We start from the raw sequence: 14734 nt of genomic DNA, 5'->3' as shown, positions 1-14734 counted from the left end.
AATGAAGCATAAAATACAGACCTAGCCAACAACCCAGCAAGCCCCCCCCCCCCCCTCCCCATAATCCCTTTCACCTTCTGGCCAATCCAAGACAGCCTGCCCCTACTGGCTCTCGGTCCGCCCCATGCCCCTTCCGCTATGATCTCTTTGAATGGTGGAGCAGACTCAATGGGCTGAATGGCCGACCATTGCTCCGACATCTTATGTTCTTAAGGACTCCAGTTTTCTCATAGCTGCAAAAGGGGGTTCAGGACAAAGCATGAGATGGATATAATTGAGAATTGCAAAGGGTTGGATAGGATAAATAGGCAAAGTCTCTTCCCTGGGGAGGGGGAGACCAGAATTAGAGGGCATAGGTTTAGAGTGAGAGGGTGGTACGTGGAAGGAATGAGCTGCCAGAGGAAGTGGTGGAGGCTGGTACAATTGCAACATTTAAAAGGTATCTGGATGGGTATATGAATAGGAAGGGTTTGGAGGGATATGGGCCGGGTGCTGGCAGTTGGGACTAGATTGGGTTGGGATATCTGGTTGGCATGGACAGGTTGGACAGAAGGGTCTGTTTCCATGCTGTACATCTCTATGATTCTATGACTTGGTATTGGGGTTATAGCGAGCAAAATGGTGGAGACAGGATGTCCATTCAATAATTTTCAGCCATTTGTAAACCATCACATTAAAGATGTCTGTTGTGATTTTGGCAGCGAAATGTATTTCTTTCATTACAAAGTTCTGGTTTCAACTTTCTTTTCCCAGATTCTGTCTTCACGCCAGTGAGACACATGCTCAGTGACCATCTAAGGAGCAGCCATTGAATGTCATCTTAAAGGTTCAGCATTGGGGTGGGTCCCTCTTTCCCCTTCTTCACACCCCTCACCACCTCAGCCCACACCCCCACATCTCCTGCTGGATTTTTGGACAATGGAGTTGAAGGTGTGGGTGGACGGGGTTCAGCGAGTGGTCTGTGGAGTCAATGAGAAGACCACGTGCCAGGAGGTGGTCATCGCCCTTGCACAGGCTATGGGTAAGGAAAGTATTCTCTGTCTGGTGCTGGGTGGTATCTGGGAGGACTGACCTATATCCCCAACACCTAAATCCTCGATACGACGAGGGTGATCCTGCCAGTTCTCATCTGGAATATCGTATCGAGGATTTAGGTGTTGGGTGGGGTGGTGGTCTGTACTCATTGGAGGTTAAAAGTATGAGAATTGGCTTTAAAGAAACATTTTAAGATTGTTCAGAGATTCTCCCTGTATGTGCATGGGTTTCATCTGGGTGTTCCAGTTTCCTTCCAAAGTCCAAAGATGTCCTGGCAAGGTGGATTGGCCATGCTAAATTGCCCATAGTGTCCAGGGATGTGCAGGCTAGGTGCATTAGCCATGGGAAATGCAGGCTTATGGGAATAGGATGGGATGCTCCTCAGAGGGTCAGTGCAGACTTGATGGATTAAATGGCCTCGATCTGCCCCACAGGGATTCTACGACATATTCTCATAATAAGGGATTACCGATTTAACACTAAATTGAGGAGGAATTTCTTTGCTCAAAGGTTAGTGAATCTATGGAATTCAAACTATTGAGTTTGAGTCATTAAGTATATACATGGCTGAGATCAAGAGATTTTTAAATCCATAAGGAAATCAAGGTTTATGGGGAAAAAGCAGGAAAGTGGAGTTGAGGACTATTAGATCAGCCATGATCTCCGTGAATGGTAGAGCAGACTCAATGGTCCACTTCCTCCATTTAACATTTATTTCTGTGCTCTTGTCAATTCACACAATTACTGTGGACCATTTTTTGTGGGGAATGGGAAGAGATGTGATTGTGGGTTTTGCCCCTGACTCTGACCCCTTCAGATTATAAAGGCAAGGAACCGTAATTCTGAGAGACACACTCAGAAGGTTGGAGGGATTTCTGTTCGATGGGGTGCTTCCAAAATGGATCTACTTCCCTGCTAATTCTCTCTGATGGTTTTTGGGAGATGAAAGAGGCTTCATCTTTACATGTTACTGGCAACAGAGGGCAATAAAATCTCTGGTTTTTAAAAGGGGAATTATTCTGCCTTTGCCATGCTGAAGGAGGATGACAAAATGGAAACAAAAAAGGACAACTTGGTGAGAATAAAAGGACAGCTTGGTGAGAATAAAGTGTAAGTCAAAAAGATGCCCAAATGACACATTATATTGAATTGTGCCCCTGGACACATTTAAAAACTGTCATTTGGTTTCCCGCTTATAATAGTTCCCTGTTATACAACCCCTTTTTGAAATTGGGGAATTCTAATTCTGGCATGACCAACGACCTGGTCATGTAGCACTAAGAGGAGCAGATATTCTCTCCTCATAATCAACACAGGCTTGATTAGGCAAAAGTGAGGACTGCAATTGCTGGAGATCAGGGTCGAGATTAGAGTGGTGCTGGAAAAGCACAGCATCCGTGGAGCAGGGAAATCAATACTTTGGGCAAAAGCCCTTCATCAGGAAGCAGGAAGCCTCCGGGGTGGAGAGATAATGGGAGGGAGGGGGTGGGCCTGGGGAGAAGGTAGGCAAGAGTACAATAGGTGGATGGAGGTGGAGATGAAGGTGATAGGTCAGAAAGGATAGTGAACGGATAGGTGGGAAGGAAGATTAGCAGGTAGGACAGGCTTGATTACCCTGGGGCTTACTTGGGATCTGAGCTGAAAATGTGTTGCTGGAAAAGCGCAGCAGGTCAGGCAGCATCCAAGGAGCAGGAGAGTCGATGTTTCAGGCATGAGCCCTTCTTCAGGATCCCTTACCTGGGATCTACTGACCTTGCCACAATCCCTGCTTTCTCTTTCTCTCTCCCCGTGCCCCCCAGCCCCAAGGAATTTACCAGAAGGCTGCCCAGACTGGATGGATTCAAATGGGCAGTCTGCCTATGGGGAGACTAGCAGCTTATTCCAGTTACTGAAATGAAGCCTGAGGCCTAATGTCAGGAAGATGATGTGTGCCCTTCTTTATATGTTGAGAAACAGACTGTAATGAATATTCATAGTAAAGCTGTCAATATTGTTTCTGACGGAGAGAAGAACCTTTAAACTGAGAAGATGTTAACCTAAATAGAAAGTTTTAATGAAAAGTCAAACATGTGATACTATTCAGTTAGTTTCTCTGGTGCAGTTTAAGTAAAAGTTGTCCCCGGAATCCTGAGTTCTATTGGACCGTCCTCCATATTTCTGACAAAGTTAGATTGGCGCAACAGTAGACCGTCAGAGGGGATTCAAGACACTAACCCATCGCTGAAGAAGGGCTTATGCCCGAAACATCGATTCTCCTGCTCCTTTGATGCTGCCTGACCTGCTGCGCTTTTCCAGCAACACATTTTTCAGCTCTGATCTCCAGCATCTGCAGTCCTGACTTTCTCCTAATTGATACTAACCCCTTGCTGCCAACATTACCATTTTAGTCCAATGTAGCCGCACAGTGGTCAACCAAGGTGATGACTGCCCCATCTGCTGGAAACAGCAGGCATTGCACCTTACTCAACAAAATCAGAACACCCGAGCTGGAAGCTAAACTGGACAATTAACCAAGGAGTAGAATTGCTCTGGACACCAACAGCAGACAAAGGAACATTTGACATAGTTGTAATGGATTCCACAGGCTGCAATTTAACGCAGGCATTATTATAGGTTTATTTCAAATATATCCTCACCTCAGCTGAATTACTAGACAAAGAAAGAGTTTACAAAGGGGCTATTGGTATTGGTCTGCTGATAGAATCACTGGTCATTTCTCAGCCATTGTGTAATGGTCCAGCTAATGAACTCATCAGGAATGTGTTCATGCATAACAGACCGTATGATTACTGTCTCACAGTCCAGCCCGACCAACATAAAAAAACTTGAATTTATATAGTGGCCTTCACCAACCGCCAGATGGCTCGAAGTACCTTACAGCCAATGTAACAGTGTCACTGTTGTAAGACATATGGCAAACAATTTACACCCAGCCATCTCTTACAGATGTAATAATGATCAGATAACCTTGTCACTTTTTGCAATATTAAGTGAAAAGCAAATTTTGTATATATTAATTCCCCTGCTATTCTTCAAAATATAGTATCATGCAATCTTTAAGATAGACATGGTGACTCAATGGTTAGCACTGCTGCCTCACAGCACCGAGGATCCACATTTGATTCCACCCTTGGGAGACTGTCTGTGTGGAATTTGCATACCCGCTCCACATAGAGTCATTAAGGTGTACAGAATGTTACCAGACCATTCCGACCAACTCGTCCATGCCGGCCAGATATCCTAACCTAATCCAGTCCCATTTGCCAGCAGTAGCCATATATCCCTCTAAACTCTTCCTATTCATATACCCATCCAGATGCCTTTCAAATGCTGTAATTGTACCAGCCTCCACCACTTCCTCTGGCAGTTCATTCCATACACGCACCACTTTCTGTGTGAAAAAGTTGCCCCTTCGGTCCCTTTTATATCGTTCCCCTCTCACCCTAAACCTATGCCCTCTAGTTCTGAACTCCCCCACCCTCGGGAAAAGACCTTGACTATTTATCCTATCCATGCCCCTTATGATTTTATAAACCTCTATAAGGTCACCCCTCAGCCTCCGACGCTCCAGGGAAATCAGCCACAAACTATCCAGATTATCCCTATTGCTCAGATCCTCCAACCCTGGCAACATCCTTGTAAATCTTTTCTGAACCCTTTCAAGTTTCACAACATCTTTCTGATAGGAAGGAGACCAGAATTGCACACAATATTCCAACAGTGGCCTAACCAATGTCCTGTACAGCTGAAACATGACCTCCCAACTCCTGAACTCAATACTCTGACCAATAAAGGAAAGCATACCAAATGCCTTCTTCACTATCCTATCTGCCTGCGACTCCACTTTCAAGGAGCTATGAACCTGCACTCCAAGATCTCTTTGTTCAGCAACACTCCCCAGAACCTTGCCATTAAGTGTATAAATCTACTCTGATTTGCTTTCCCAAAATGCGGCATCTCACATTTATCTAAATTAAACTCCATCTGCCACTCCTGAGCCCATTGGCCCATCTGGTCAAGGTTCCGTTGTGCTCTGAAGTAACCTCCTTTGCTGTCCACTACACCTCCAATTTTGGTGTCATCTGCAAACTTACTAACTATACCTCTTTTGCTCACATCCAAATCATTTATATAAATGACAAAAACTAGTGGACTCAGCACCGATCCTTCTGGCATTCCACTGGTCACAGGCCTCCAGATGGAAAAACAACTCTCCACCACCACCCTCTGTCTTCTACCTTTGAGCCAGTTCTGTATCCAAATGGCTAGTTCTCCCTGTATTCCATGAGATCTAACCTTGCTAACCAGTCTCCCATGAAGAACCTTGTCAAACGTCTTACTAAAGTCCATATAGATCACATCTACCGCTCTGGCCTCATCAATCACTTCTTCAAAAAACTCAATCAAGTTTGTGAGACATGATTTCTCATGCATAAAGCCATGTTGACTTTCTCTAATCAGTCCTTGCCTTTCCAAATACAGAATTTCCTCCAACAACTTGCCTATCACCGAGGTCAGTCTCACCAGTCTATAGTTCCCTGGTTTTTCCTTACCATCTTTCTTAAATAGTGGCATCACATTAGTCAACCTCCAGGCTTCCAGTGCTTTTCTACATAGATTTCAGGTGCTCTGGTTTCCTCCCACAGTCCAAAGAAGTGCTGGTTAGGTGGATGGTCCGTGTTAAGTTGCCCATTGTATCCGTGGATGGGTTAGGTTAAGAAGAGCAGCCATGGGAAAGGCAATGTTTCAAGGAGGGGGGTTTGGTAGGATGCTCTTTGGAGGGTTGGTGTGGACATGATGGGCCAAATGACCTGGTTTGATACTGTAGGGCTTCTAAGATAGACCTGAGATCAGATGTGGCTAACTTTCCATCTGAAAGATAGCATCTCAGACAGTGTCAGCTTTGAGTTTTGCACTGGAAATCTGAGGCTGCATTTTACAGACCTCATCCAATATTCCGCTTCCCCCCCCCACCCCCACCAACAAAGGCATGTTCTTGGCAGGAGAGAGTAAACCTGGTGGGTAAAGGCAAAATACAATCAATTCTGATATAACACAAATAGTTTCACACAATTTCATGTTATAAGCAATCACTTAATAGCCATGCCATTTAGACTAATGGGGCCAGTATAGTGTTCCAGCCAATGCAGGTAAGGAAAGTTCACATTCTACAAATAAAGGTCTAAACTCCTCAATCCCTTTAAAGTCAATCCGCGTTGAAGAAACGCACGTTATCCCAGAACAGACTGTGCTGCTGATGCTGGAAATCTGAAACGAGCACATGGAAACTCCATAGACCCTGGTGGTGTCTGTGGAGAGAGAAACCGAGTGAAACTTTCAAATCTGGCATGGCTACTTCAGAACTGGGTCTTCCTCAGTTCTGAAGAAGAGTCATATCAGACTCATAACGTTAACCTTGTTGCTCTCTTCAGACATCACAGGGTGACTAGCCACCATCCTCATGCCAACCTACAGGGAGTGGAAAAACTGCCTGCAAGCTTGTCTATACAGCCTTAGGTCTACTGAGCTGCTATATAAATGCAAGTTGTGAAAGATGCTATATCAATGCAGATTCCTTTCTTTCTATTTATTGAAAACTGTGAGCTGCATCTCACTTTCCTCATATTACAGAAACTTGGCATTAGCAACTCTCTTTCTCCATTTAATTTGCAGGCCGGACTGGACGCTACACTCTGAAGGAAAAGTGGAAGGATATTGAAAGGCATTTCACACCAGAGGAGAAACTCTTGTCATCCCTCAGTAAATGGGGCCAGAAAACTAAGGATGTTCAGCTGATACTAAATCGCACTGGGCCTTCCCTCAACCTGTGGCCTGTATCAGACAAACACAGAGGACCGGAGAGGAACGTTCACAGACAGAGCCTTCCCCCATTAGCAAAACTCCGGAATAAAAGTGACAAAAACAGTCATGTGAAGGAAGCCAAGAGGAAGTCCCTAAATTTTGCTGAAGGGGCTCGAGAGTGGCTGGGGTCGTTCGGGAAGAGCAAGGAAGGAAAGGTCAAAGGCAAAGACAGCGAGCCTGAAAAGAAGGCCTCAAATTCTGACCACCGTCCGGGAGAGGAGCTGAACCAGCTACTCCAGCGTCAGCAGGAGAAGCTGACCAGTCTTCAAGCTGAGCTGGAGGCGAGTGAAGCAGAAATCGCAAAGCTGCAGGAAGACCATGAGCCAAGCACCCACACTGAGATCGTCAGGATCCAGGAGCTGATAGACGAGAGGAGTGCCGAGGCAGAGGAGGTGGAATTCTGGGAGAACGAACTGAAGGCTGAGCAGCTCCACGGGGGAGAACTCCGGGAGCAGCTGGAAGAAGTGAAGGAGAAGCTTGAGGAATGCGAGGAGAAACTGAGGAACTGCTTGCTGAAAGCCCAGGGTCTGGCGGCCGACCTGGAGGTGGTCAGGTCTCAGAGGGAACAGCAAGAGGCCAAATCCTGCCATGACATCAGGATCAAGGTAGAGGAACTGAAAGAGGAAATAACTGTTAAATCTCAGAAAGCTGTACGATTGGAGGAGGATGTAAGGCTGGTGGAGAAGGTCATTGAGAGGGTGGAAAATGAAATTCAGGTCAGTCTGTAGGAGGATTTTGGACAATCCCAGTGACATTTTTGTATTTGTATGAATAATTTGTCACTGCTGAGAGACTAAAGAGCTGTGGAAAGGATGTTGTTTTTGCTGGACCTTTTGGCAAATAAACATGTTGTGTCCACATGTACCCAAGATAGGTGTACCCTCAATGTGACTGTGCCACATCAAAGGGGCAACTGAAAACACATCCCCATCCTCTCCCAAAGATTCTGATGGTCTTTTATCTTACACACACACACACACACACACACCAATAATGAGGGTCCAGCTCATGACACCGAATGCCCCTACCCAGAACAAGGAAGTGAATTAGGAAACTCTGAGGTGGAAGCTGGGCTTTGTACCCATTGTAATAACACCAGGAAATGATCAGCTGGCCTGATAAACCTGTGCCACATCTCTATTGACAGGAACACCCTGACTAAATGTTTCTATCCCATCTCACACTCTCTGTTTCCAAACACACCCAGCTATGAATCACCTGAGATTTGGGACCAATAAAGGGAGGAAGACCCCCAGAATAGTCCCCCTCAACCTGTTTTGGCAAATGAGAATCAGCCCAGGAGATCACAGGGCCCTACGTGTGCAACAGCTGTTCACCTGCTCGTCTTCAATATGTGCTGATCTCTGACCATACACACACACACTCCCTAATCCTGTTATTAACCAGAACTGATCATGGAATCACTATAGTGTGGAAGCAGGCCATTCTCCCATCGAGTCTGCATGGATCTTCTGAAGACCCCCCCCCCTCACCATATCCCTATAACCTCACATTTGCCATGGCCAACTCATCTAGCCTGCACACATTGGGGAATTTAGCATGGCCAATCCACCTTCCCTGTACATCTTTTGGACTGTGGGAGGAAACTGGAGCACCCAGCAGAAACCCATACAGAGAACGTGCAAACTCTATACATCTGAAGGTCCCTGGCATTATGGGGCTGCAGTGCTAACCACGGAGCCACTGTGATCTCATTGGAAGGCAGGAGTCAGCATGTTTCACATTTTTAGAGGGAGTGGGGGACAAGCATCTTAAGGAAATTTCCTTTGGGGGACCAGTGGTACAGAGCAGTGCCTGACAATACCCATAGGGGGAGCATTGACTACTGTATTTGCCTCTTGTCCAGTGAGCTATCACCAGTGCTCCATTCTGGTTCAAACCTAACATTCCAAAACAATCAGAAAAATAATCTCAAAGGACAGGATTGGTTCAATGTGGGAGAGTTTTAAGTGTGAAAAACTTTTAGCATGTTATCTTGGGCTTGCCAAATTCTGACTGTGTGTCAGAGACAAAAACAGAAGTTGCTGGACAAACTCAGCCGGTCTGGCAGCATCTGTAGAGAGAAATCAGAGTTAACGTTTCGGGTTCAGCGAGTCCTTCCTCAGAATTGATGGTAGCTAGGAAAAAGTTGCTTTTTTTAGAGAGAAAATGGGGTGGCAGTTGGGGGCAACGAGTAAAAAAGTGGGGATGGAACCCAAAGAGAGAGAATAGTTAGACAGAAAAGGGTTGGAAACAGTTAGCCTGGGAGAATGAATGGATGCTAATGGGGACAATTGGCGGCTAACAATGGGTTGTGTGTAGTAGCAGACCATGTGATAACAAGGCCTGTTGGCTGGGGGTTGGGGTAAGGTCAAGGGAGAAGGTGCCTCAAGCCCTATAATTGTTGAACTCAATTTTGATTCAGGAAGGCTGTAGAGTGTATTTCAGAGAGCGTGATAGCACACACAGTGTGACCCAATCACAGGTTAACATGAACTCGTATGTGGTGGGATGTACATACTGATTCCACTGCTAATGCTAGCAGCCTTGGATCCTGTGCCTGTCACAGCGTTAGTGGACCAATCATGTGCTTGGTATTCAGAGCATTGTTCAGACAGCATGGGGACTTAGTGGTGGGGTTCCTCATTTAAATAAATGCCAGCCTTTGGGTCTATACTAAACACAGAAGAAAAAGTGGGAACATGAGTGGGCCATTTGGCCCTTCTAGCCTGCTCCGCCATTCAATACTATGGTCATGTATTCAGTCTGGAAACCAAGTGTTGCCCCTGTACCTGCAGTTGCCAACTCTGGAGTTATTCAGGAAGGTGTCATCCCATGACTTCCTGCCTCCAACCATCCTACTCATTGACCCTTCAATATTTCTGTCCTCATGGCACACTCTCTTCCCAGAAACAAGATGTAGGCAGACTCTTTTTGTTGTTCAATTGGTTGATTCTTGACAGGAAGACAGCCAATCATTTCTCTCCCTCCCTCTAGTATTTGGATGAATAAAAAGCAAAAGTATTCAAGAAAAATGGAAACAAAAGATAACGCTTCCTTCTGGTTTTATTGTACTTTCTTTCCTTACTCAATTGAGGCAGTGTTTTAAGGTGATCAGGATACCAGGCCTATCAGGGTGGATTGGAACCCGACAGTGTTCAGCCTTATCTGAGAGGATTTAACCAGCTCCGACAGTCAGCCTGCAGCTCCTGTACATTCCAGTAGCACACTGCACAATGTGTTCCTCTCCTGAGCTACTGGAGGAGTCTACTCACACAGAACAAACCTAAATTGCTTTACATTGCTAGATGTTTGATGACTGCCCATACTTGCATGGTGTCTTGAACATAAAAACAACGGTCTTAGGAGCAGGAGTAGGCCATTCAGTCCATCAAGCATGCTCTGCCATTACATTAGATTGGGTGTGGTCTGAACACCACCTGTCAGTCTGTGTGTGCTCCCCATTTCCGTCTCTTTCTCCAATTCCCTCCCATTAGGTGGGTTAGCCATGGGGAAATGCAGGGTTATAGGGATAGGGTGGGGAGGGGTGAGTCTGGGTGGGAAGCTCTTTGGAGGGTTGGTTTGGACTCAATGGGCTGAATGACCTGCTTCAGCACTGTGGGGTGTCTATGATTTCCTTTCTCTCTCCCACACTCCCTCCCTCTTTCCCATCCTTCTCCGCCTCTTCCATTCCCTCCCTTTGCTCTCTTGGGGGGAAGGGGTTGGTGGGGGTGTGTATTGGATTGAGGTTCCATAGCAATCTGCAATCATTCACAGTATGAATGTGGACAATAGGTCATTTGACCATGAAGCACACATTGTACCTCGACCCTCCAGCTTGTTCACGTTCCTTCCCAGTCCTGATCTCTGGACTTCAATCTCTAGCTTTGTCATAATTCTCAACCACTCCCTTGCTCAGGAACACTTATTTCCATTTTCATTTCCTGACCTGAGTTGAGGCAGGACTAATGATTGAACCTGCAATTGCCCTGTCCTTTCCGGCTTGGCTTGATAGAGCTTTAAGGTTTGGCACTGGTGTGCTCCTTGTCGAATTTTCATTTCACTGGTGTTGAAATGCCCCTCTCCCTCGGCTTATCCCATCTTACATAGGATCACCACAATTCTGGTCCGCTTTCATTCTGTGGACCTGGCAAGTGGTAGATACTTTTCCTGCTGCCCACCTTCCCCATGTATCCAGGTTGTAGACTGGCACCAAGCATGCCAGTACCAGTAGCTGGCTTCTGTGGCCAACCAAACCTGGAGCATCCTGAACCCTGTAGCTAATCCACTGAGCCTACACATGGTGCCTCAGTGGTTAGCACTGCTGCCTCACAGCACCAGGGTCCCAGGTTCAATTCCAGCCTCAGGCGGCTGTCTATGTGGAGTTTGCACATTCTCCCTGTGTCTGCGTGGGTTTCATCTGAGTGCTCCGGTTTCCTCCCACACTCCAAAGATGTGCAGGTTAGGTGAATTGGCCATGCTAAATTGCCCGTAGTGTTCAGGGATGTGTAGGTTATGTGCATTAGTCAGGGTAAATATAGAGTAGTATGATAGAGGTGAAAATGTGTTGCTGGAAAAGTGCAGCAGATCAGGCAGCATCCAAGGGACAGGAGATTCGACGTTTCGGGCATAAGCCCTTCTTCAGGATTCCTGAAGAAGGGCTTATGCCTGAAATGTCAAATCTCCTGTACCTTGGATGCTGCCTGACCTGTTGCGCTTTTCCAGCAACACATTTTCAGCTCTGATCTCCAGCATCTGCAGACCTCACTTTCTCCCCTAGTATGGTAGGGGAATGGGTCTGGGTGAGTTACTCTTTAGAGGGTCGGTGTGGACTTGTTGGGCCAAAGGGTCTGTTTCCACATTGTAGGGATTCTATGACTGGGGATAATTTAGCAAGGCCAAACCACCTAACTTGTACATTTGTGGACTATGGGAGGAAACGAGAGCACCCGGAGGGGACCCACACAGACATGGGGAGAATGTGCAAACTCCACACAGACAGTCGCCCGAGGCCAGAATCAAATTGGAGTCATTTGAAAACACCTACGTTGTGAGGCAGCAGAGCTAACCGCTGAGTGACCAGCCCGTGCTGCTGGGAAGTATCCTCATGGAAACATATTTAAACTAAACAGGGACTAGGTATTTTATTTCGCTTGCCTTGCATCGAGCTGTGCTCACTGAGATGTACCACACAACCCTTGTTCCCTGTCTCCCTCACTATCCCCCCCCGGGTTTAGATGCCACAATATGATTTCAGAGACTAAATCTAGACAAGTTCAGCTTTCCTAGATCTCACTTGACACTACCAGAAACCGAATGGCTTTCACTGTATGATTTCCTCCTGGACACCCCGTTCTGGCCGCTTACCGTCCCTCAAACTCTTTATCTTCGAGTGCCACCATGACATAGACTACCTCAACTTGTCAACCCCCTCCCCCACTCCAACCTCTCACCCACACAATGCCCTCCATTCCCTCTGCTCCAACCCTAACCTCACCATCAAACCAGTGGACAAGGTGGGAGGGTACAGTGGTAGTTTGGTGCACTGACCTCCACACCACTGCAGCCAGGCGTCAACTCGCTGAGACCTCCTCCTACCCCCCTCGACCACGACCTCACCTCCCATCACCAAACCAACACCTCCCAGACCATCCACAAACTCATCACCTCAGGAGTTATGTAAAATGACTTCCCTGGTAAACTGATTGTCTCTGCCTGCCCCACTCACGGCACCTCCTCATTTCTCAAATTTGTCCCATATCCTTGGACCATGAACACTTCACATATATTCGGGCCATCACCCACACCCTCTACCTCTCCATGACTTTTCAATTTCCAGACCCCAACACCTCATCTTCACCATGGTCATCCAGTTCCTATATACTTCTATCCCCCATGACCAAGGCCTACAAGCCCTCCATTTCTTCTTCTCCTGCTAACCTAACCAGTTACCCCTCAACTGATAAACATTCAATTGGCAGAACTGGTCCTCACCCTCTACTTCGAATCCTCGAACTTCTACTTCGAATCCTCCCACTTTCTACAGACCAGGGGGGTCCATGGGCATCCACATGGGCCCCAGCTATGCCTGCCTCATCATTAGGTATGTGGGACAGTCCATCTTCCGTAGTTACACCGGCACCATTCCCCACCTTTTCCTCCGCTACACTGAGGACTGCATCAGTGCCACCTCATGCTCCCACAAGGAAGTTGAATGGTTCACCAAAACCTTCCACCCTCACCTCAAATTCACATGGACCATCTCTGACACCTGCCTTGCCTTCCTGGACCTCTCCGTCTCCATCTTCAGCAACCAACTTAACATGGACATCTACTTCAAACCCATAAACTCCCTGGACTACACCTCCTCCCTCCCCTTCTCCTTACTCCCAATTTCTCCACCTCGCAGGAAGAGCAATTCCATTCCAGAACATCCAGATGGCCTCCTATTTCAAGGTCTGCAAATTCCCCTCCCACGTGATCAACCAAGCCATCCAGCACATCTCCTCCATTACTTCTACCTCGCCCTTGAACCCCACCCCTCCAATCGCAACAAGGATAGAACCACCCAGTCCTCACCTTCCACCCCATGAATCTCCGGATACAACACATTGTCCCTGGCCATTTCTGCCATCTATAGTAGACCCCACCACCAGACATATAGTTCCCTCTCCAACTCTTTCTGTATTCCGCAGCGACCATTCCCTCTGTGACTCCCTCGTTAGGTCTACGCCCCACACCAACCCACTCTCCACTCCTGGCACCTTCCCTTGCCATTGCATGAGGTGTAAAACCTGCACCCACACCTCCCCCCTTATCTCTGTCCAAGGCCCAAAAGGATAATTTCAAGTCTGGCGGAGATTTTCCTGCACATCGACCCATCTCATCTATTGTGCCTGTTGCTCTTGATGTGGTCTTCTCTATATCGGGGAGACAGGATGCCCACTCGTGGAGCTGTTCAGGGAACATCTCTGGGAGACAAGCATTGAACAACCCCACCCTCTGGTGGCTGAACACTTTAACATCCCCTCCCACTCTGCCAAGGCCGTGCAAATCCTGAGCCTTCTTCACACCAAATCCAAGCCACCCGACATCTGGAGGAAGAACGCCTCATCTTCCACCTTGGGATCCTCCAACCACATGGCATCAACGTTGATTTCACCAGTTTCTTCATCTCCCCTCCCCCCCCCCCCCCCCCCCCCACCTCATCCCAGATCCAACCCTCCAACTCGGCACCACCCTCTTGAACTGTCCAGCTTTCGTCCCACCTATCTGCTCCACCCTCCCCTCCGACTGACCACAATTACCCCTCACCTGCATCCACCTATTGCTTTCCTGCCTACTTTCCCCCAGCTCTACCCCCACCCCCGTATTTATCTCTCAGCCCCCTTCTGCCCCCACCCCCTCGTCCCCCCCCCACATTCTTGATGAAGGACTTATGCCCGATATGTCGACTCTCCTCCTCCTCGAATGCTGCCTGACCTGCTGTGCTTTCCCAGCACTACACTTTTCAGCTGCTTTCACAGTATGATCAACACAGTTCAAATTAACACACAATTGTTTCTTGGTAATTCTAATGATGTATAATGTCAGCTACTGTTTATTGCTGCATTCTGTATGAGTCTGTTTGTACATGACAAGTTTCCTGTAATGACCCCTTTCTATGTAAATAAAGTTATGATTCATTTTTCAGTCATCAAAACAATCATTCTTTAAAGACATCACCTCCTGAATTCTATTATCACTCAAGCTTTTGAGGACTTTTGTACTGACTGGATTGTTGAAAATAGCATTCCTTCCCTTCACTGGGCCCTCCCGCTAACACTGAACTTATTCA

General features: G+C 47.1%; 1 protein-coding gene across 2 annotated transcripts in view; it reads left to right on the top strand.

The window, feature by feature from the left end:
- The window catches only part of LOC132828443 (ras association domain-containing protein 8-like), an 86129-nt gene that overhangs the window by 32702 nt on the left and 38693 nt on the right, over positions 1 to 14734 (top strand). The window contains exons 2-3 of one of the 2 annotated variants that reach the window (XM_060845573.1): positions 754 to 1021; positions 6709 to 7613. In XM_060845573.1, the coding sequence (XP_060701556.1) occupies positions 919 to 1021; positions 6709 to 7613 (1008 nt within the window). In that variant the 5' untranslated portion in view covers positions 754 to 918. The remainder of the gene's footprint in view (positions 1 to 753; positions 1022 to 6708; positions 7614 to 14734) is intronic. The other variant, XM_060845574.1, reaches the window with a different exon arrangement.

This window comes from Hemiscyllium ocellatum, chromosome 26 (genome assembly GCF_020745735.1).
Source record: "Hemiscyllium ocellatum isolate sHemOce1 chromosome 26, sHemOce1.pat.X.cur, whole genome shotgun sequence".
NCBI classification, from domain to species: Eukaryota; Metazoa; Chordata; class Chondrichthyes; order Orectolobiformes; family Hemiscylliidae; genus Hemiscyllium; species Hemiscyllium ocellatum.
The sequence above is the reverse complement of the archived record's forward strand: the minus strand, read 5'-3'. Positions and strand labels throughout refer to the sequence as shown.